Below are 24,730 nucleotides of genomic sequence, written 5' to 3' on the forward strand. Positions count from 1 at the left end.
GAAAACAGGGCCCTAATCACACATGAAGGGGTGTGTTTACCATCCACAGTATCATAACATGCAATTAGGGAATAGTAATAGACAAAAACTGACATTCTTGTAAAACCAGCACTCCTGGAAGACAGTTAAGTGTTAGAAAAAAGCATTTAAACATTAAAATAAGGATATTTGGTTTAGAACAATCACCACAGAGAGCCATGGATTGAGATTCTAAACCAACTATAAAATATTTAAGTTAATTAACATACAAAGCCATCACTAACTTGTCTCATGATACCAGTTCCCACTTTACTGTCACATTAAAAAGGTGTCAAGTGACAGAGGCAACGCTTAACAGTTGTGTCACTGCAGTTATTCAAAGGAACATGAAGTTTAGTTACATGCAGTAAAAGACTAACTTCAGCAAATGCTTAGCTAAAATGGACTTCAGTGGTGGAAAAGAAAGTCTACCAGGATTACTATGCCATTCCTGAACAGCTACCTACCTTGCTTATGAAAGATCACTTGACACAGCTATACTTTTCCTTTTGAGTGAGTTACTATATCTTTACATGTCCTTCTTGCTAGACACCTATCGAGACAAAAGGTTTAAATTGAACCAAGCAACAGGGAAAGTAAGAAATACAAATCACAGCTGTAATTTCTTTCCCTTTGCAAGACTAAGGTCAGGAATATAGTACGTATCCTCTCATCTAAGTGAAAGCAAGTACAAGACTAATAAGCTTACACAGTTAAGCTTAGAGAAGCAAATAATTGTTATTTCATTAATTTTGGACATCCCAGTGTTATCTTGCCCTTGTTTCTTCCGCTCCTGCTCATGTTATTGTATCTTGTTTATCTCACATTTCTGTTTTCCACCTGAAACTATAATGCTTTTCCTTGAGATGACTGACAAAGAGGCAATCATCTACAGTACAGTGGGTTTGTACACAAACATCAATCTACCTGAAAAGCAGAGTCTCAAAGAGCAACTTCACACAAAGCTGAGGTTTTCTTCAGAGGAATCTGGCCAGAATTGTGTTAAAAGCAAGAATACAACTATCAGGTATAAGACATGATGCTGCCTGCAGTGTCTTCCTCATGTGAACCAAAGCAGCACCTCCAAAGAAGTACTGAACAGAAACATTTGCAAAGCTGCAGGAGGAATTGAGCTTCAATTCTGTACAGTGCTATGTTATTTAACTCTTCATCAAAGGAGACATGAGTCTTATTTTGGACAGTAGACTTTATTAGAAATTTTCTCCTCATTCATCATTAAATTCACATTAAAATATGCTGAAGGCAGTGTAGTCTAAACATTTGACATCCTGCCATAACAACAACTTCCAGTTTAAAAACTAGATAACTGATCAGGCAGATAACTTGAATCATGTAAGAAATGCAAATAGAAAGCAGCATCTTAAAAAATGGGATAAGCCTGAAAAATTAATACATTTCAGGTGGAGTTGGGGAAAAAGCCAAAATCAGTCACCCCAAGATGAAAATAGTTCAATGAGAACTCCACAGACTCTAAACAGATAAATAAACATTATAACCACACATACATTAAAAAGAGAACCAAGTACTTAGAGTTCATATCACATAAAAATTATAAATTTGTTCAAATAAAAAAGTGACAAGCTTTCTAAAATACAATTATCCTAAATTCTTGAGATAGTGAACACTTTATTATAAACTGCAGAACTTTGGAGGGACTAGATGTGGTCTTGTAAACAATGGATTGTATCTTACTGTTATCATGCCCAAAAATTGATTTGACACATATACCAGATTTTTTTCCTCTCATGTTTTAAATCACATTCTATTTTTCTATATAATAATCTGGTTTTTTGAATGTTAGAAGTTTTAGATATCATAGGCCTGATTATGCTGAGTGCTGAACACTCAAAACTGTCAACAGCTCTGGATATTAAAGGTAAGGCTTAAATATTTTTGAAAACTTACTGTCAAGATTTCTTCTTTACTAATTTGGTTTTACCTCTTGGGGTGAGGTGTAAGGAGGGGGGAAAAAGATCACATTATTGAAGAATGCTCTGTCCTGCGTGACAATGGATTACGCAGGTCAGACTTTCTATTGGCATTGACTGGAGGCAACAAAAATAAACCAGTATATGAGAGATGAGAATAACAGCCTTCAGGACTGTAAACAAAACCAGCAACAGACAATACATGAATCTCAATCAAATCAATGTTTTCACATTCTTTAGTAGTCCCCCACACTGATCTGCTTTCACTGGTTCAGAAAAAAAACCCAACATATATTAAAAATTAAATAACACTTAAGTGTCCATCACGAAAATCTCTATTTTGCTGTAAACAATTTTCTGCCACTTGCATTGATGTAGTCCAATGTGAGGCCAAAGGGATCTAGACGTCTTATTGGTACTGTAAATAATTTTTCAGAGATAGAGGCAAAGGTAGAATTTCTATGCCATGCAGGCGGTCTCTGCCAAGAGCAAAACGAATTGATCTTCGGCACAAGTCCATTAAAGGCAAGGGTTCAGCTGAAAAAACAGAAGACAGACAAGAGTTAGTTTTTTAGCGTCTCCATTTACAGACAATGTTTTATTTATTAACATGGACTGTATGAAACAGTCATAAAGACAGTAATGGTATTGTGAAAAACCTTACAACCATGAAGCAATTAAGATAATCAATAGAAGTCAAGATAGAACTTGTGCATTTCACTCATAGTAGGCAACTGCAATGTTTCAGACTGAGCTTCCTTATGCATAAGGCTTAATAACCCAAAAGCACTCTTCAGGCTTACCGAGTTGCTGCATAAGTAGCAACATTTCCAGGTTTCTAACAAGACAAGGAGCTTCAACTGTTTGTAACACAACATTTGTTATGTCATGTTAATGTGAACTACGCTGGCAACTTCTGACCTTTATGAATCAGTTGCTTCTGTGTCTTAGGAACTGGAAATGGTACTTAAGGGTGACCAAACTCCTCAGCAAACAACTCTGCTTTTCCTGCAACACTCTCTTACCCTTTCTTTCTAGGAAGGTCATTGGAAGCAAAAACCTAAACAAAACACCCTCAAAAATCTTGAGAAAATTTAGTCATTTCCTTCACAAATAAATTAGGGGAGGAGGACTCAGCTGACTAGAAGGCAGAGTGAGTGTTCTGATATATTTATACACATATAGCCCTAAAACATACAAACAACATCAGCAAATGCCCTTAGTTTAATTTCATAGAAGCAAATTAAGTATCTGCCAGAGACGCCTGGCTGATAACAGAAATCTACAGCATTTCAAACCATCTCATCCCTATTTCCCATCATGGCCCGCAAGACTTGCACAGAATTGTAGGATCATAATAGAATTTCCATTCAAGAGTAGCACGAATGACCTCTGTGATTGCAGAGTTTTCAACGGAAATCTTTTTGCAGCAGGAACTAGAGTAAAGCAGTAGTGTCTTTAACTGGTTACAGCTATCTTCATGAAGAACTCGAACCAGGTGGATTTAGTTGCATACATTGCTTTAAAAGGCTAAAAGCTAAAGACTACAGGAAACCCTTCCCCTTTATGTGATAAAACAGTAATAGCCTTTAAAACCTTACTAGTACTTTGAATGGAGGAGAAAAAAAAGTCATGTTGCAACTTGCTAGTGAAAATCTTTTATAAACTTGACAGTTGACTTTACAATAGCTCAACACTGTGCAGGACTCAGACGCTTTATCACGAGTTCTTTCATGTGCCACATGTAGATTTACACAAACTATGTTAAGCCACAAACTCTTTAGCTGATAGTATTTTAAAATCTACTTGAAAAAAACCCCAAAAACACAAAACCACTACAAAGCATAAAATACTCAATTTAAGGATTGGTTTTATATGCTTTAACTGTCTGCTCTGGTGATACACTACTGGCCTAATGGTTTTTCCATCATTTATCCCAGCATCACGTTTTATTTCTATGGTTCACAGTTCAAGATGGTATTTTCCAAAAGTGCCTAGGGAAAAAGTTTAGAAAGCATTCTTTTCTATGCTGAAAGACTAAAAAGTTTATTTAACTTTATAAATACTTCAGTGACTTAGATGTAGAGTCTACTTCTCATTAAAAAACACTTCGATCTATAATTTTGGCAATTAAAAGATTAAAAAACAAGAGCTTTCACATTCCAGTGATAAAGTAAGGTTTTCAATACATTGGTGATCTAGGTTTTTATTTTTAAATACCAGAATTAGGAACATTAAATCTTAAGGGATGAAGCTGTAAAATTCATTAACCAGAATTAATATAATTAGGAGCAAAAATAGCTTATGAGTTAGAAGACAGAAAACAACACATCCTATCAGTCTTACACTATAAAAAGCAATTTTCTGAGTACCTTCCTCAAATCTCTAAAGTCCCATTAAGAAGATGTAAAATAAAGACTAAAAGTGTTTAAAGCCATTAACTGACCATGCAGTCTTTTTTTTTCCCTAGACAAGGGAATATGTAAAACACAGTCGTCTGTGAATTCAGGCACGGGGTCAATCCTGAACTTCAAAACATAATTGAAGGAAAAGCTGAAATATTTTTTTGAGTCTGAAATGCTAAATGAATGTCTCCTGTCTCACTTCTACAGGGAATTTTCAAATGCTAAAGAAATATCCCCAAGTATTTGCAACAGCTGCTAAATGACCCATACTAGATGAGGTTTTGCAACTTGAAAATTTAACTCTACTCTTTTTATTCTCCTTTTTATTTATCCAATCACAGTTCAAATCCACAACAAAATTATAACAGGTTTCTCCTACACTTCTAAATAAAACTTCTGTTTTCTGGGATGGTGGCTGTAAGAACTTCAGGAAAAATTGTAATAATAGTGTGAAGAGCCAAAAGAAAACTCATATAAAGATCGCATAGAGCTTTGCTCCTGTGCTTTTCAGCAGCTGGAAGTGCTTCACAATTCAGCCATGCTCCCTGCTCCAGTACACCAGGCCCAGGGCTGCTGTGCCCCAGTAGGTCCCCACTTTAGGAATGAGCAGAGCAAAGACACACCTGAGTGCCACAGCCCTGATGCCTAGACACACGCAAGTGTTGATTTCAGAGATGCTTTAACATTCATCAGGTGCCAATATCTGGCATACAGCCTGGCTGCTGCTACCTGCTGTTCCCCCTAGGTGCCAAGCCCAGCTCCTGTTGTACCCCCTCTGCTGCTCCCATGATTGAGGCCCTTCTTACACCAGAGCTCGGGGAGAGGGAATTGGGATGATGTTCTAACACAGTACGACAGCAAGGAATGGATCTGCAGAGAAGTTGTTCATCTGCTGCAATGGCTGAACTGTCTCTTTGACACACATGCAACACTGAAATAAAAGTATCACAATTAACTTGGACCTTTCAGAAGGGAACAGTTTTTGACCAGCCTGAGTACACATTTCTACGCATCCTGTGTAAAACAGACACACAGACCTGACGTATCCAAAGCACTCAACAGCACATTCAAATGTTCAAAACAGTGTTTCCAAAATGCAACTCTCATTTGAGATGATGAAAATAATGCTGAAAATAGAATACCCTAATAACGTGTGATACAAGAAGACAAATATTCTGAAGCCACATGACTAGCTGTAAGTTTAGTTGCTGAAAAACTCTTTCTTTCACAGCATTAAATATTTACCTTTTGAAACTTTTAATTCAGGGATATCAACTGATTGTCAGATCATCTCTCTACTTAGTACACCTACTATGCATTTTGTGTGTTGTATTTTTAGAGTAACACATAGCAAATGGGACTGGGAGCTTTCAAGTCCCCAGGAAAAACACAAACCAGCCACTTTGCCAAAGTTATGTGAACTCCAGCAGTGTTCCTGCCATTAGAAAAAGGAGGAATGAATTGCTGAGCTGGAATGCAAAATTGTAAAGAAAACATGATTCACAAGAATGGCTCTTTGTATTAAATTCCCAACCAGGCTAAGAAATCCAAAGCAAGACACTCCAGGGCAAGGGAGCAAGCTTTGCACAGGAAACTCAGAGCTTCCTCTCAGGCTCCGGCAGAACTCACAGAGAAAAGTGCAGCTACAGTTTGTTGGGTCACACATGCACTGAGCCTTGGGCCAACTTCTCTCACCTTCCCCTAAAAAAGCTTTCAGGAATCACTTGCTTGTGTAAAGTTTACTATGAAGCCTCCTCACCCAACTGGGGAGGGGGGAGGAAGGGGAAGTGAAAAAATAATACTGCTTCATTTATGTGTCAAGAGTTTAATTCTCCTGCCTCACAATTTTGTACCAGTACTTTACAAGAAAGTCTACTGGAAAAAAAAATCACAACTAAGAAACAGACCTTTGTTTCCACTCCTCAGAAACACATCTGCAACAGGCTCACCATGGGTCACAGCACAGAGTACTGTGTCTCAAACCTTCTTTTCCCTACACCACAGTTACGTGCCCGTCAACACCCGAACACCTGGAAGCTGGAACGGAGGCACAATGACCACTGCTCTCCTTATAGAGTGCTGCATCTCAGCCAGAAGTGTACACAATATCTTAAACATCAGCATAAGAGCTAATACCCTAAAACCAGCTCAAATAGCTATTACATACATTAAATTAATCAAATGAAAATATTTAATAGCTATTTAGCTATTAAGAACAAAATATCTGTGTTTACATATCTAGACATATCCAGTCTAACAGTATCACTGGCGGTTTAAGGACAAAAGCAAAGAAACATTTGTAACTAGAAACAGCTATGTGCTTGTGAGCATTTCTCCCACAACTATGCATTTTCAATTGCAATTTGCACATCATTACCAGTAGAAAGGTTCGTTTAATTTTGGCAACCTGTAGTTATTTAACAATCTGGCACTCCAACAAGACTGCCTCATCTTTGTAAACAGGCTTTTATAGTTGAGATACTAAAGTCATTTAGCATCTAATAACACTGAATGTTATTAACTGCAATGTTACATAAGGCTCATACAAAAGAGCAGCTTTTGGCACAAAACAGTTACTTGCCAAATGAAAATATGCATTTTTAAAAGACATTTTAAAGCTCTAACAGCACATAATGTTTCTGGCTTTCATTAGTCTCTGAAGAACACATTTTTATCTCAGAAAATCAGAGTTGTCTGGAGGAAAAAACCCCCCACAAAACCAAAGTTAAAGCTGATTAAAAAAACCTCAGAAGTTTTTGAGAGAATCATTGTCACCAAAAATTCATAAAGTTTTAAAACTTATTTCATTAGCCTACCTAATGAAAAAAAAAGTTTATCTTATATTCTGCTACTTTCTGGCCTAAAACTTACTAAAAAGCACTTACACACAGTGATTCCTGTTACTGTTTCCAACTGCTGTAAGGCAGCTTAAAAGTAAGATTTAAAATAAAATACAGTGTTACAAGACAGAGATGCAATCACACATCTTTAAATAAGTAGACAACACCTCCTCAGTCCTAACTTTGCTGCACTAACAGTACCACTAAGGAAGGGCCATCTCATTCATGAAACAACTGCAGCATGACTTTTCCTGCCCCAGCACATCCATCACTTGGCAGAGGCTTGAGATGAAGCAGTATCGCCTCAAGAAAAGGAAAGAAAGTAACTTCTTCCAAAAGCAATACATGCCTGGAGCACAGAGGGGAGTCTTGGAAACGAGCAAGATGCCTGTGTTCCCTAACTAGGTACAAGGTTTTCCAAATATGTTCAGTACTTGGTAGCTACTGTCTAGTGTCCCTTTCTGCCCACTATTTTGCCACCAGTAAGCCAGCATCACTCAGCTTCCTGCCCTACACCTCTCTTCACCACTCAACTTTAGTCTCCTACTTTGCTAAGAACAACAGTCATCTTTAGAGTGCCGATATCCCAAAAAGAATAACCCTTTGTCATGGAAAGAGGATCCAACATAGACATGATCTGACATTCTTTGATATTCTCTGTTCTGGTAAGCCTCCCCTAAATGGGTAGGAAAACAGCTCTCTCCACGGATTCTCACCACTTTGCCACCTATCCTGATGGACAATTCTCTGTCCCCCATCAGGGCACCCGAAGCCTGTCACCCTCAGGACTGCAACATGCTTTTTAAAATCCCCTTTCCTGATTTTTTCCCCCTTCCTCCAGGTACTAAAACACCTGCTAAAGGATAACATGGCCTAAGTGTTTCCTTTTGGGTGATTTAAGAGACACAGAAATCTGTAACTACCATTTAATTATCCAATACAATAAACATACAAACATATGTAAGCCTTGATTTTTCCTTCTAATCTTTCAGCCAAAGCTTAATTATTGTTTTAATTTTACACAGTACAGACCAAATTCTTTCCCCCACATAATATGGTACATAAATACACCCCCTGTGACATATTTATGGCTTCCCTGATGCAGCTGATGGAAAATTTTACTTGTGTTCCTTAAATGGCACAATCTAGAGAAAGGAAATTGCAAATAATATATTAAAGAACACAGGCTATGACCAGTCATAAAAAATGCTAATAAATCTCCTAACAGAAATGAAAATTGAGTCAAAGGATAATGAGATAAAAAGAAATTGCTTATCTATTTTGCCACTGATGTCTTTAAGCTCTGCAGTCTAACCCAGCAAACTGTACAAACGAAGCACCTTAGAACATCACATTTTCATTTCAGGTCAGGTTATCCAGAAGAATCACCACTCTCAAGAATTCTGCAATTTAGAAGGGAACATCACAGCTTTTCAAAAGAGCTCTGTCATTCTTCTCCAACTCCGATGTTTATGTATGCAAGAGCATAAGGCTCTAGCAGACAACTAGTGAACTTATGCCGGCTTTGCAAAGTTGTGTGGTACAAAGCTCCAAGCTCATCTGTAGCAGCTGATGCCATCACGCTGGCCCTCCCTCCCTCTCTCTTTCAGCCCCTCCACATCACCCTCCCACCCACGCAGCTCATTCACATACAGCTGGAAGCTATCCCACTCACTTCCTCAAAAGCACAACGGGTGGCAGATGGTGAGATTTTTTTTTGTTGTTATCAGTCAAGGCTGATAAACAGCCACTGTCTCCAGCAGTTGTCTACTAGGACAAATGCTGCTTCACACAGTATCAGCTTCACAGCAGACTGGCAGAAGGAGAGTGAAAATACCAAAATAACAAAAGGAGACCCCTGATTCTGAGCTAACACATACTTCACAAAAAAATTTGCTATTTAAAATTAAATATGTTAAAGGGAGAAAGGAAGGCAAGAAAGCTTGAATAGAGGGAGGACTCGGGGTTAAAGATCCCTCCTTAAGTGCATGCCTTGTGCTGAGCAAGGGGGGGGGGGTGGGGGGGTGGCTATTTTATAGATATCTTTGGCTTTTAAGTGTTAAATGAAGCTAGGCACAGCTTAAAACTTCAATCAGGCATCATTTGGCAGAATTACACTGAAAAAGCAGCAATGAACAAGCAGATATTCTGCAGCATCATTTGTTTCCAGCTAATGCTCTCCAGCTGTGCTGTCTTGAAAGGAAAAGAGTTGAAAAGCAGAACAGAATGAAAACAAACCAAAACCAATCCTAAAAGCCTGTGGCCTCTTGTTAGGGGCTCGGTAAAGAATCTGTCATTTGAGCACAAGTACCTATGTCCTTGCAATTTCTTTTTTTGCACTTCAGTGTCTGCAATCTCCTATAAAGACACCAGACAACTAGTCCTGACTCGTAAGCACCATAGTAAATGCCTGAATCCAGTGAATTCAACTTAATTTTTTTTTTCCTAAATCATATTGCTTGTGGGAGTGTTTCTTCTAAAAAGCAATTTGTTTGTGTACATTTGCAAAAAGGCTGTACATATAGAGTCATATACATATTTTTTTTCTGTAGGAATCCTCTTCTGAGAAGGTCACTGTGCTCTACAGTTCTTACTCTCTACATGGATTTATCATCAACTCAAAAAGCACTCCAGATCAAGCATATCTAATATGTAGAACATATGTTGGGCCCAGGCCAAATCTTCATCATGGAAACTTTCCTGAAAACCTTTATTTTATTAATTACATACAACAGCCAATTTAGATGGACATTATAATAATTCAATTTCCTGTAACAAAAAAATGACAGATATTGGAAAATTTAACACACTAATTTTTCAATTTACAGAAAACTAATTGCACTGCTCTACATGTTGCAAATCAGAGCCAGTTAATAACAATTTATTTACTAGCAAACAAGTGTAAAAAAGGAGTAAAGCTCTGAGCTTGTTTTGTAACTGCCTGACAGATTTGCATGCTGCAGGAGACCACAAGCAAGAACTGTGGCCACTTCCCTTCTGAAAGAGGAAGCGTACGTATCATTTCATTCTCTGGGTGCACTCGGAAAATGCAAATTGGAAGGATGAGCTGGAAAGATTTGCTTTCTGCTCTTGATTTGTTTTTTCCCCTACCCTCAAAAAGAGCTCCCTTCCACAGAACAGCTCATCTCTTTGTTCCTGAATACGGTATGAAGGTAAGTTGAGACAGTTGTTCCAGTGATTATCTAAATGTTACGTATTAAAGACACTTAATATAAATACATGCTCTTTTTAAAACCAACAAAAGAAATTAAAAACAAGTACTTGATGTTAGACATGAGCCCAAGCTGCAACCATTGGCTCCCTCGCTCCTCCCAGCTCAAACTTCTGCAAGTTTAACACATTGAGAATGAAGATTTGGCTTAGATTAATCTCTAATGTATACTTTATAGCTTTTATTCTTAGAAACACATTTATCACCATTAAATTCAGCTTGTATGCCAGGCCATAAAGAAGGAAGTAAAAATACATCAAGGTGGGAGAGCACTAAAGCTGGGATGAGAATTTCACTGTAGATGCATTGGAGTTCAAAGACAATGTTGTTCGGAGGTTACGGATGGATTTATAGCAACATAATAACTGAGTAAGTTGAAAGAAAGTTCAGGTTTCAAGGATGAACCACTGCAGACAACCATTGCAACAGGAATTCACACACTGCAAACAATACACAACATGACTGGTATATAATGAAACAATTTCTTCCATTTTATCTCTCCACAAAATGTGCAAATAAAACACCCATTCACAAGCACACACCTTTAACAACCTTTATGGCTGTGAAAAACTCTCAGGGGAGGCAGGGGAAGTTGTGTCTGAGAGATGTTGGGTGAATCTCTTCCTACCTCTCAATTCATTGGCACATTTCTGTCTTAACAGTATTACAGCTGATTTGTTGGTGGGAAACCTAATTGTACTGATTAGAATATTCTTAAAACTGCAAGTGTTCGCATCTTCCACATTTTTTGAGTTAACCTGAGAGAGAATGAATGAATGAATATGAACTAAACGCACACAAAAAGACAAAATGTTGGAACCAGAGGGGTACCTGGTTGCCTGACTGCCCCATCTGCCCATCTCCCACTAGCCTATTTCATCTACCTGTTGCTTTGTGTAGGATATGCTCATTGTGTGGGACAATGAAGTACACCCTGTTATCTTTTCTTGTACTATGCCCAGCATGCTGGAGCCTCACAAGAAATTCTAAATGCTATCATACCAAAATAACACATGCTCATTAAAGATTTCCATTGCTCATAACCCATATTCTCAGTTGGAACATATCACAGTAGTTTTCTGTATGAGTGTTTAGTGTTATACTAAATAACAAAGTTATTTACTCTAGTTAGCAATTAAATTGATTCAAAGTATCTTCTACATCACATTCTACCTCATTGCAGCTTTCTTCAAAGTTTCATCATTTCATTGCCAGGGCAACAGAAACAATGACTCCTCTACTTAAATTAGGAAAAATTGTGCTGAGCTCTTTAAGACAATACATATTTTATTACATTTCTCATTTTATTGTAACATGACATTTCCTCAACTTCTTCAGTTTAAATTACCTAGAGGCTCCAACATATGCAAATTTTCTCAAACCAAGCGAAAAAATGGCAGCAGCATCTCATTTAAATTTTAATGCAGTTGTATACAAGTTCATGATCTCTAGGGGAGATTTGCAAACAGACCTGACTCATCACTTTGTTACTCTTGTTTTGATATTAATAGAATTGCATTGGAATAAATTTGGAGCAATAAAGTTGCAGTTAGTCTCAATATAATGAACTCGATCCCATTAGTTTAGTACCATTTATATTTTCAATTTCTTGAAAGCAATTTTTTTCTTAAGTACCATAATCTTTATCAGCAGGAAATGGGAACCAGAGATGAACTGAATTATTTTCCTACTGAATTTAGGATTCATCATTGTTCCTGGTATACAGGCACAGATGATGATCTCTGAAGACAATGATTTCTAAAGCATTCATTTTGAACACAAATGCACTCTCCTATCTCAAGTAGAGCTCAAGAGGGCTGCCTGTAGTCACTGCTGCTCAGCTCTTCCCATCACAAGCTCCTGTTGCCATCTCTCAACCTTGGCAAAGCTCTGTCTGAAATTTCACACTGCTGTGCTGATGCCTACAACTGGCACTCCTGGCATGTTAACTTACCAATGGTCTGGTCGTTTGGTGAGAAACAGTGCAGAAAGATTATTTCCATATAAATATTCCTACAGCCACTGTATGTGGTGTGTTAACGTACCCTGAGCCTCTGAGGCATGAGCATAAAACCCACAGATGGGAAGGGAGAGGTGAGGGAGTAGGTGAGCTCAAGAGAGTGATTTGTCACTGAAGTGACTTTTTCTGTTCTGGGGTGTGGGGGCAGGACCCAACAAGACAACAAACATTACAGCTCACAAATGAAATATCTTGAGTTTCACAAGAATAGGATCCTATCACTAATCTGAGTTTTGCTCACACTGAACTTTTTCACCTCCAGGGCAGCACCACTGGCCAAAACCTTCCTGTGCTTGATAGTACTGGTTGCATGGACAGTGGGAACCTTCTCCAAGTTTTCTTCTCAGGCTTGAAGACTCTGAAAGGGGAGGTGGCAGTTGGGGTGGAACCTGCTGCCATTCTTCATCCACCCCTTACCCTACTCCTCACAACGCTGTTTAATATATTTGGAGAACTACGCCTGCAGCAGCACACCACTCACAGCTTCACTGTCCTCCTCCAGCTCACCAGATCCAACTAAAACATTTCCTCTAGACTTCTCAGGCTACACAAGACAACTCTTCCTGCGATGGCACACACTTGCTGTTCCAATGAATTCAGATACAAAGGGGAAGACAGCAAGAATCAACCAGGGGAGCAGTTATCCCAGCCCTCTCCTCCTTGCACACCTCCCAGCTTCACAGTCGGTCCTTCTGTCCTCGAGCTTTGTTATCCACTCATGGTTTTATGGCCACCATCTGCACAGGATGTCATTGATGTCAAACAAGATGAGGAGAAAAGCAAGTGCAGCTGAACCACCAAGCAGTGTGGCTGTGCTCTGGAAGGAACTATAAAACACCACAAAGGGCCTGGGTTTATTGCTTCTTACTGATTCATTACCAAATACACTTTGTCCAGAAACAGCCTTTTCGAGCTTCCTCCACCCCAGCTGCCAGCTGGCTAATGCAGTTGCACAGGTGTAAATGAAAGCATCATTTGGCCTGCAGAAAAAGCTATAACAAACAAAGATTTATCTAGGTTTTCAAATCCCAAAGTCAATCTGTAAGGCTGGTAATTAAAAAATTTCATCTGGGAACAGTAAAGAAAAGCTGAGCAATTCACTCATCTCTTGCCTGTACTTGCATGCCTTATTTCTGTAGCAAAGGAAATCCCATTTACCCACTAGTACAGATTATTTCAAATTAAAAAAAACTAGAATGAAAGAAATTTAATGTGTACTAAAATCCTTGTAACAGCCTCTACATGTGTTTTCAGATTCTTGAAGAGATTTAGGTAGTAGCTTGAGACACTCAGCTCACTACTGTGTGTGTGTGTGCATATATACACGTACATATATAAAACATACATACACACACATACACAAGAAAATAAAGGTAGGAATATGAGGAAAACATTTGAACCAGACTCTCCTTCCTACAGAGATGCTTTATTTACTTATTTTACCAGCAGTAACACATCGTGGAGCTTAGTGACACAAAACAGATATTACTAGTTGATTTTAGGTTTAAACAAAGGGAAAGGGGAAAAACAGACGAAGCTATGAGCTGCAATTAATACTTTTCTGCTTAAGGACACTGCTGTGATTAATAGCATAGAAAAAAATACTTCTAGAATTCTACAGTTTGGGCAGCGGTACAATGATCTCTTAGTACAAATTATAAACATGGTTTTAGCTACAAAAGGATACCTTTCTTATCTGGGCATTGGTAAATATCTGGGCATTGGTAAATATCTGGGCAGGTTAAGCTTTTCAAGAATAAGTGCATTTACTGAAGCCCATACTCAGATATCACAGTCAATGACCTAACTCATACAAGTTTCAAGCAGTCAGCAGAGCTGAGTGAAGACAAGGAGGACATTTCCAGTGCACAAAAAGGGATAGCATGTTTTGTCAACCTTTTATTTCATATTTTAATTACAGTTTGGGATATGACAGCTTCAAAATTACATGGTAAGTTCTTTAATGGGAAGAATTGTGGGGGGATTTGTCTTTTTTTTTGTTGTTGGGGGAGGGGTTAGGATTGTTTTTTTAAGTTACTGGAATACCAGTTTGATTTTGAATTCCTATTACATTTTAACAGATTCTGCACAGACTCATAGTATCATAGCCTCATATTTTGAATGGTAGTTTTTAATCTTTTTCAAAGAAAGAAGTCAAGACAAATTTCAATCCCATTTTACGCTTCTGTGGTGTGTATAAACCTTTATATACATGAAAAATAAAAATAATAACTCCACTGTGATTTTTCAATCAGAACTTATGACCTATCAAACTATTTAGGTTTACCTTACTTTCTCCTCTTATCAGTTGTCTCCTTCCCTTTCTTCTATGCTTGCATTCTCAAAGCAATGTCACACAGTGAACTGAGGTACAAAATGATAAAAACCCTTCTACCTGTGGGTCTGTAAACAAGCACAATGCATTTTGCTTTTGTAAATCTTAAATCTAAGTGACATTGCTGTAATGGATGAAATGCTAAGTTATTGAAACAAATTATTTAACTCAATGCTTAATCCAAAGTACTAACCCCTCAAATATTAAAAGCACATTCAGAATTACCCATAGCCCCAAAGAATGCTTCCCATCAAATTCCTCGTGCTCCCTGTCGACTCAGCCTTTTTCACTCCACCAGCGTTGTCAACAAAGCCAAAGGGAATTTTGCCAGGGTAAATACTGCTAAATGGGGTTCCCCATCCGTAGATACTTTGCTTTTCCCCTGTTGCCAAGTCATTTCTTATGTCAATCTGCCTGTAAAATGAAATGGATTTTTTTTTCTAAATACTCACAGTCTTGAGGATAAACACTGATCCCTTGGGTATAAGAATCTGCCCATGCCATTTGGATTTCTTGGATGCATAGCCTAAAGAAGAAGAGGCTGAGAGGAGATATGATCACTCTTCTACAACTACCTGAAGGGGAGTTGTAAGGAGGTCGACGTCAGTCTCTTCTCTATAGTAACAACAGGGCACAAGGAAATGGGTTCAGGTTGTGCCAGGGGAAGTTTACATTGGACATTAGGAAGAACTTTTTCACTGAGAGGGTTATTAAGCATTGGAACGGGCTGCCCAGGGAGGTAGTGGAGTCACCATCCCTGGGGATGTTTAAAAGATGTATAGATGAGGTGCTGAGGGACATGGGTTAGTGACAGGCCTGGTAGTGTGAAGTTACTGGTTGGACTTGATCTTAAAGGTTGTTTCCAACCATAATGATTCTATGACTCTATGATATTTCTTAACTAATTAAGTTAATAATGTAAACAATGACTGGGTGAACAGCTACACATAGCTTTCCAAAATCATCCCTTGTAGGGATGGGAACAGCCACCCAGACCAGACTTCTTGAAGAGCATCCAGTTTAACCCATCCTCTAAATGCATCACATTAGTTGTTCACTTTGGTTATGCTTTTATTCCCCTGCTGTGGAGGACTGACCAAGATCTTGTGCTTGGTTTAAATCTTATTCAATTGTATATGGAATCAAAATCACAACCCTAAAGAAGCCTGTAGTCAAGTACTAGTGGCAAGAAAAATTTCCCTGACCCACTCATGCATCCCATCTCCTGAAGTCCCTATGCTGTTTTGCATCTTTTCCTTGTCCTTTCAAAATCAGTATCTCCCAACTCAAGCGACAAGGAGAGAGTGGCAGTGACCACCCAGTGTACTTCCCTAGGAACTCAGGCATCCAGCTCTTGTATGTGCTGCTCACTCAGTATATCCAACACTGTCAGTAATCTGAAGCCCTCCATCACCTGCATCTCCTGGATTCCGTTGGTGCAGCCGCCTTCATCAGATGCTGGGGCTGCATTCCCAGAAGTACCAAGCCAACCCCAGCAGTGAGGAGCACATGCTACATTTTTCACATGGGATGTAGTCTGTGATGTAAGTGGGGTTGCTCTCTAAGTTTACCTTCAGAAAAGCACTCTCAGGAACCCAGATCTGCCATTTCCTCCTTGAAATCTCTCATTCCCAAAAGGAAAGAGAAAACTAAGCCTCCCCAGCCATAAGCATCTGCCAAGAAATGTAAATGTTCCCATCCAAAGCCTCCTCCCTTTTCTTAAGCCCTCCGTTTCTTGCTGTATTATAAATCACTCTGGGGAAGCACCATGGACTCTGAATGTTTAAGTTGTGTTCCTAAGTGGTAAACCATCAAGTTTTACTAGGCTCTTCAAAGCAGTGCAATCTATTAGTAGAAGCAAATTATATCTTTCTTTTTCCATATTAATTCTGTGTTACATGGATTAACAGTCATATTAAGTAACCAGAAGTTAAACTAACCCTTACTATGGAAGGCAGATTTCCATGTCTGAAACAGAACAAATATCACAAAGGCTGTACAAAAGTTTGGGGAATGCATTAAAATGTTATGCAAAGATTAATTCACTTGGCTCCAAAATGGCTTGTCAAATAACTGCTAAATACTTTCTAAAGTTCAAATATAAGAGAGTCTGACCTGTAGTCACACAACAGGGAGTGCCTTCCAAAATGCTGGAGCCTGGAACAAGACAGCAGGTATAGTCTCTTCCCTACAATAGCTTCTCCTACATGTACCTCCCCCAGTTTTGACCTGTGTGTATTCATTTATTCATTAACAATCTCCTAATCAAATATTGCATTCCAGGAGGGTCACTGTAGGTTAAGAATAATTCCTTAAAATGCTCTCAAAGTATTTATAAATGTTGTATAAAAGATGTTGTAGAAAGGAAAGAATAGTAAAACTATACATACACTGAGACTGTGCACCACTGATAGGAGTTCCTGCAAAAGTTGGGAGCTTTGGCTGGACATCAGCCTGGCAGCAGAGTTCCTAAACCAGCATGCACATAAACAAATGGAAGAACCAGCCAACAACAAATGCTCTCACCTGTCATCAACTGATGGACTGGCCTTCTTTACGACTAAAAGATGATTTACACATCCAAGGGGCACTTTAGTTTCCTGAAAATGTTGACAGAAATTATGAAACTAACTTGAAAGGCACAGGCCAGAGTGTGCTACATTCACTTTATTTGCACTTCAGCAAATTTTCAAGTACCTAACTTTAGATATTAGATGAATAATGAAATAGCACTGAGAAGTTATTCCTCAGATCTGCAGGGAGAAAAAAAAAATACAGTATCATCAACCTAAAACTGCACATCTAACTGATAAAAAACAACATCAGAGAAAGAAATTATCACCTTGCATCACTTCAATGTTGTGGGCATCTTGTGGGTTGGTTAGCTAGGGCCCACAAAACACTACCAAAAAAAGATAAAGACCACTTTTTTAACACTGTATAAAGGACCACGGTGTTTTGTGGGAATCTGAAGGCTTTTTTAATACCAAACCACAACACACGTGAAAACACAGCAGTCACAGAAGACTTACTCCTAGCACTGACCTATTTCCTATATGACGTTGGCCAAAACACTTGGGTTACTGCAATGGAGTTATCAATTGTGCACATACGTACAGAGAGGAGCTGTGTTCTCCCTGCTGCCCAGCAACATAGAGCCATTTCTGAACTGACATATTTGTGTTGTACTTAGATCTGATATGTCCCTGCAGGGCCTTCTGCTTTGGGATTTAGAGCAGTGCTACATCACTTTGCTGTGTCTTAAAAGCATTTTGTAAGAGAACATTTAGATGTAGGCTTCTGCCCATGTGCTCTGTTTCTGAAGCAGCAAAGATCCAGCACAAGAGGTTGAGTTAGGTGCAATGGTTGTCTTGCCACAGATTGTGTTTGGAATGTGCTGGACATGAGATGTGGTAAAAACTGGCAGATAATCCTGCCAGATACTGTGTGTGCATAATATAGGCCTGAATACCCAAGAAATTACCCTGTGCAAATGAAAGGCCATAAGAGCATATTACCACAATAACCTCCACTGATATGAAATGGGGTCCAGAATCTTGTCCAGAAGCAAACACCCTCACAAAACCATGCAAAGAGTCTGGCGAATCTTTTGCCCAACACACACACACACACACCAGAAAAGCCATGGGTGTTTGCCTCTAGCACTGGTAATCTGTTTGATTCAGGCAAGCCAACACTCACATGCCAAGGAGGTAACCCTCCTATGTGCAGCTCCTCTTCCTGATAAATGATAACAGTGAAGAGATGACAATGTGAGAGCTGTACTAGTCTTCATGCCTCAATCTTGGTCTTAACACAATTTTTACATCAGAAAGCCACATTTTACCAAACTAAACCTTGAACTTTCAATTTTAGAGCTTAGTTATTGAGGGTTTTTTTCCCAAAAATTCATCCTGTGGTACAGCAATACAGTATAATGGATTCTGGCAGGAGCCAAGCACAGCTCAGAGAGGATCTCTGTCCTGTTAACAGCATTTAACAAAGCATCACCATTATCTGTCTTCTTCACTGGAAACAAAATCATTTCCTTTCTAAAGCACATATGTTAAAGACCAATACTCAAAGACTTTTAGCTTCTCCTGCTGCAATTACCAAGAAAGGAAAGTAAAAAGCAAATCGTTAAAAGGAGGTGACCTTTCTGCCAGACTGGCTTCCGTTACAGCAGTTTTCACAGTGAGGAAAATCTCTAATGATATTAACAGAATGAGCATGTGCAAGTTCCTCCTCCATGAAATGAAGTTTGCTCAGTTAAAAAAAAAATACAAAGGAAAGAAGGAAAAGAAACCAGCTGTGCCACTCAGGAGAAACAGGGATAGAGGCACTTAATACATTAAATTTCACACTTGTTTCTTTCTTTTGACCAATAAAAATGAGTATCTGAGACCCAAATATATCGCTTTTCAAGAACATAGAAGGGATGCTGTCATACCTAAGCCAGATAAAAGAACTGTAACATGCAATCGCCTCTTGGAGAGCTACAGAGTTTACCAGGCTTATCCTGTGGTCACTTTATGTGGGTTACACAAAACAGGTTACTGGGACAGAAGTGACATGATCACCATGAGGATAACACAGAATCACCCTGTTCAGCACAGAGCAAGTGAGGTCTCCAGGAACGTTTCAGGTGCAAAGCCTAGGAACACACCCTTGCTTCCCTCCTTCTCCAGCAACACACATGCCCTGTCTGTCCTGCAGAACCATGATGGAAAGCTGGGAACAGAACTACCAAGCACCACAGCTTGACACACTGTGAGGGTCTCTAAAGTAAAGCTTCACCCATTTGCACTTAATCCCTGCTCATGAAAACTAAAACATGAAGACAGTATTCAACAAGTCAGTGGCAACTACAGTCTAAATTATTTACCAATAGTGCTTCATTACCCTGTCAGCATCCCTGTCTTTGAAGCACAACCACCCAACTGGGGAGAGTTCAGACAGGAGGCAATAGACAAGAATGCCTTTGGAGCATTCTTCTGAAGTAGATCAAGAGGAAAGGGCTCATCTAAGTGTCAATAGTTCCTGCAAACCATTCCAGACATGGGGTTACTCACTTGCCAGCACCAAGAGCCTTCCTGAGTACTACTGGCAAATATTTTAGTGTTTACTTGGTAGCTCAAATGCCTGTCAAATTAATTTTTTGTATGATGAATACTCTCTTCCTAGTTTGGTCTATCAGCACAAGCTGGAAAGAATCTTAGTGGCTGTTCATGCAGGCAGGAGCAACAGAGTGGTCTGTTTCAGATGTGCCCAGCCTAAATCCATTATTAAACCATTCAGTCTTGAGAAGCAAGGCTACACGTCACTCATTCCATTTAGTCAGACAAAAGTGCCAGAAAAAAAACACCAATCCACAACTTCCTTCAGCAGCTTTCAACATATTTGAATAAATGTGATTGTGAAATACACTGAGAGCATAACAGATGGCTTGTTCTGAAAACAAGCAACAAAACATGTCAAAGGGATGGACACAGAAAGTGTCTTTCAGCAGTGAATTATGGAGCGTGAGTCAAAGGCAAAGCTCAGCCCTAGCCCTAGTTCCTTGCAGTATGTAACAAAGAAAAACCAGCCTTCAGTTTCTCTTATTTGGTGTAATGTGAAATCCCTAATCCAGTTTTCTAGTGCAGAACCATTTAACTGTAGTATATGCTATATGAATGGATTGCATCAGTGCACTTCTAATGTTCTAACATTTGTATGCAATAACTCGATGTTTAAGTCTGATTTAAGATTCACTAAATTTATCTTCAAAGGAGAGATTAGAAGAATTCACACTACAGAACTTGTTAAAATGAAAACAGTAATCAGGAGATGATGGGACAGACAAAACTTGAATGTCACAGCTTTCATCATGCAGAGCAACTGCTTAGGAGATTTTACAACTTTGGTAACAAAAGAGGTCTAAAATGAATATTTTAAATGAGCTGTGGGGTAACTTCACAAGCCAGAGAATGGGAGTTTCATCATTTAAAACTTGTAGAATAGAAAAGGTATATGGGGAGAAACGTGCTAAAACCATTCAGCCCAGAACAACTGAGTCTTCTGGCAGATGAACAGAAGCCATTTAAAAAACAATCCAAAGCCAAAACAAACACCATTGTGTCACTGATTTTACTATCTTGCTACTTTAACTAATGCCATATAAACTGTTTCATTAACTAGTTAAGCTTTATCTTTGAGTAGCCTAGGTCTCTTTCCCTTGTACTAAGTATTAAAGGGTCAGCTCTAATATTCATAATTAAACTGGGTAAATTGGAAAAGACAACCAAAAATGTTTATTTTCTATCTTTTTTCAGCATTCAGGCACTAGAAAATGAAACACCAAATATACAGCTATAATCTAAAGAGAAATATCATCTGACAGAAAAGTTACCCCAAATTTCTGCAGTAAACTGCTGGCTGGCTTCTGTTCAAAGTCCACTTAAATTAAACTCTTTTTTTAAAAGATCGCTGCTGAACAGCTGAACCTAACAAACACCTTTTTCATTTTGGTTTTTTTTTTTTTACTTTCATATTTACTCCTGTTGTATTACCAGGGACCAATACAAAACATGCCTTTCAACCAGGTTTGCTGTTGTGTTTGTGTGGTTGGCAGCACCCTTGACCACTGATGGGAGCGCAGATGAAGGCAGAGCAGGGTAGGTGATGCAGGGCTGCCCGCAGAGCCAGCTCCCCTTCCCAGCCAGATCCAACTCCAGGTGTGGGAAGTCAACTCCATTGCTCTTCCCCTGGCTCTTACAATTATGGATGAGTGATGACATCCCAGATTAAAGCTTGCTACTGTGTTCCAGAGAGAAAGGACAGTCAGAAAAGGCAGGTCTCAAGGTATAAACTTTTTTTCTTGGGAATCTTTAAATCCCTTCAGAAATTGCCTGGTCAGGTAAACAAAGCTGTAGCTTTTGGTTTAAATTTTGCATGTTACCCCTCTTCAACTCTCAAAGAACCATTTCTATTCCTCTGAAAGGTGAGGCTGCAGGAGCACTGCAGTGGATGATGGCACATCACATAGTGCAGCCCCTCTGAGTGCTGGTGTGAGCCCACTGGCAGTCCCTGCCCGCTCTGGGGGCACAAACGGAAGCCCCAGATCCCATCACAAGGCATCATCAATGGTCTGTGAGAGGCTGCAGGTCCAAACCACGATGGGCACAGCAAGAAAGTGACACTGCATTGCCAAAGTGTGGGATGGACAGCATTAGGAGATTTTTTTTTGTGTCCACCTGGACATCTTGTGTTCAGTAGAAAAGAAAGGCAAAAGCCCTCATCCTCAATACACACACAGAAGCGCATGTGTGCACGCTCTGAGTCAACTCAGTGGCTGAAGTAACGGGTAACTACAGTGCTCCAGAAATGGCTTGATTTCAAGTTGATAATATGCTTGTAACTACTAGCTTCTTCCATTACCAGATGGGCTGTATAATGTGGAAAACAAACTACAAAACATTTCCCAGGGTTGCTGCAGGCATCTAGCAAGTTGTGAATGATTACTGATCTAAAAGAGCAACTCTACTGGGGATTACAGTAATTACTCTTTACAGAATTCAGTGGAACATCATCAGAAAGAAGAACAAGAAACATAAGTAATTTATGCACCACAATTCCACAATTGCTAGAACTGGTGAAAATTTAAACCAGATTAATACAGCATATAACATGCAGCACCTGTGGCTTTATAATCTTATCTAACAATACCACTTTTCCTCAATAAAACTATCAATTCAGCTAAGCATAGCAAATACACAATTTTGTCAGCTTAAATTAGCAATTCTACCATTACCAAATGCCTTTCTCCAATGTCTCTCCTGTACTATGAAATAATGTAAATGACCTCCCTTTCTCATTTTATCTATGGCAATGCTTAATAAAGTGAGCCAGGTGTCCAAGGAATAAATCACCTATGAACCATTAAATTAGCTGGTGCCACAACTTCTTGCCATTTCCATGTTATTACCATGACAGTGATGAATACTGCAAAGTGACCGAATTATAACACACATTTAGAAGCTTATTTTGATAACTGTGATTATTTTTCTGTATATACATGTATGTATATGTAAAAAATGTACAAATGCCTGGAAGATTCTCACCTTGCTAAAAAATGACTTATAACAAATATTTTTGAACTTCAATACAAAACAAGTCTGGAAGAAGCATGCCTGTTCCAACTGAAAACCAATAAACTAAGGAATCCAATAGAGCAATCCCAATTCAGCTGGTTGTTGTACCTGCTTTCTGAAGGGCTTTCTGCCTGCACAGATCCCTGGCACCACACAGGCACAGGAGGTTTAGGCAGCACTGCACCCCTCTACGTCAGTTTCTCTCATTCAGAGCTCTTAATAAAAAGCTGTGTGCACTCCTATGTAACCTGGCCCTTCTGCACAGAGCCATGTCTATAAATATTTCTCAACTTGAGAGCAAACTGGAAATGAGCAATTTCTGGAAGTAATGGAAATGTGGCAGTGGAAGAGAAGGCAGCAGTGATACAGGTGGAACAATTTCTTAGCAAGAAAACTACTCAGACCAACTGGATGCAACAGAGAAAGTCTGACTATGTGGCATGAACTCCTTAGTTTTAGTGCCTAAGCATTCGTTATAGCAGTGTGATCAAGCTAAAGCTGGGTTGCTGCACACCAGCAGAGTCCAGCCCTCCGCTTCCAGCCTGCCAATAACAGTAATAGCAATAAATCAATGCAATACAGTATATAATGAATAAAACCTGAGATCCAGCACTGAGCTGTTAGCATGTTACACCAATAAATCTCACCTACTCTCAACTATTTTAAGACTATATGTAAACGTCACTAGATACTACAAAACAATTTTAATGTTCCACTCCAGCTATGGCTTTTCATGAATCGAAAGTCATTTTGTTAGAGTTCGGTTATTCTTTATGGGGGTCAGCAAATGAAGTTAACTAGCTGAAAAACTGCTGAACGTAGCACCTTGAGAAGCATGATGTGTCAAAACCTGGTTCTACCTCCTGCTATCCATATAGGCTTAGGCTTACTCAGCTATCATCACACACTCCATAGCCTGCCAACAAAAGTATTTCCTTTTAAAATAAACATTTGAATTACAGATTATAAAGAACAGTCTGTTTTAGCAGGTGCACTGTCAATCCCTGCCATTCTCAAGTTTTGCCTTACCTACTGAACGCCAAGAGAAAACGTTGCTAAAATTAACAGAGCATGGCAAAAATCTCTCCACAGCTGTGCTGGGTAAAGCAGAGAGTAGACTTAAGCTTTAATTAAGACATTGAAAAGGATGTCCCATCCAGATAAATAAAGACAGAAAAGCAAGTCGCTATTTGTAACCATCCTAGGAAGGATGCGTCTGTGTTTCAACATGGCCTTCTGACCTTCATGAATGGTATCAAAAAACACAAAATGCAAATACAGGAAGGACTGCAAACAGCAAACCCTATCTCTTCCTCTGTGCCATGCTAACTGGCAGGATCAGGCCCAAGTGGGAGCACACGTGAAACCAGCTGCAGATGTTTCCCAGCATGCCACCTACCGCAGAGCGTGCACTTTCCAAACTACCCTGCCTGTCGCGCCTCTACCTCATACAGCAACACCCATGGGGTTTCACTGAGACCTAATAAAGCTCTCCAGACAAAATTATTTGAATATTGGTATACCAATGATGTCCATGGCAGAAGGGTCATGTTCAGTAAGTCTAGAGAGACACACCTCTGTCGAAGAATATAACACTGGAGCTGCTTTATCTATATAATGTAATTGCCACCTAAATTCATCAGCGTTTGTAGAGTTGCAGTTAATCTGTTCCCTTCAAATGGGATGGCAGCTAAGTAATAACAGGGGGAGAAAAAAAACTCTTAAAGGCCAAGAGAATTAACTGTATCTTATTAATGCTAGCACGGTCATGCATTATTCACGCATGGAAGACAGGAGTA

The 24,730-nt window shown here is 39.2% G+C and overlaps 1 protein-coding gene across 1 annotated transcript in view; it reads right to left on the reverse strand.

Moving 5' to 3' along the window:
- Positions 1-1,219: 1,219 nt before the first annotated feature.
- SPSB4 (splA/ryanodine receptor domain and SOCS box containing 4) overlaps positions 1,220-24,730 on the reverse strand; it is an 86,005-nt gene continuing 62,494 nt past the window's right edge. The window contains exon 3 of the mRNA XM_062005864.1: positions 1,220-2,504. Within this exon, the coding sequence (XP_061861848.1) occupies positions 2,377-2,504 (128 nt within the window). The 3' untranslated portion in view covers positions 1,220-2,376. The remainder of the gene's footprint in view (positions 2,505-24,730) is intronic.

The sequence above is a fragment of the Colius striatus genome, chromosome 12 (assembly GCF_028858725.1).
Source record: "Colius striatus isolate bColStr4 chromosome 12, bColStr4.1.hap1, whole genome shotgun sequence".
In the NCBI taxonomy this organism is placed as follows: domain Eukaryota; kingdom Metazoa; phylum Chordata; class Aves; order Coliiformes; family Coliidae; genus Colius; species Colius striatus.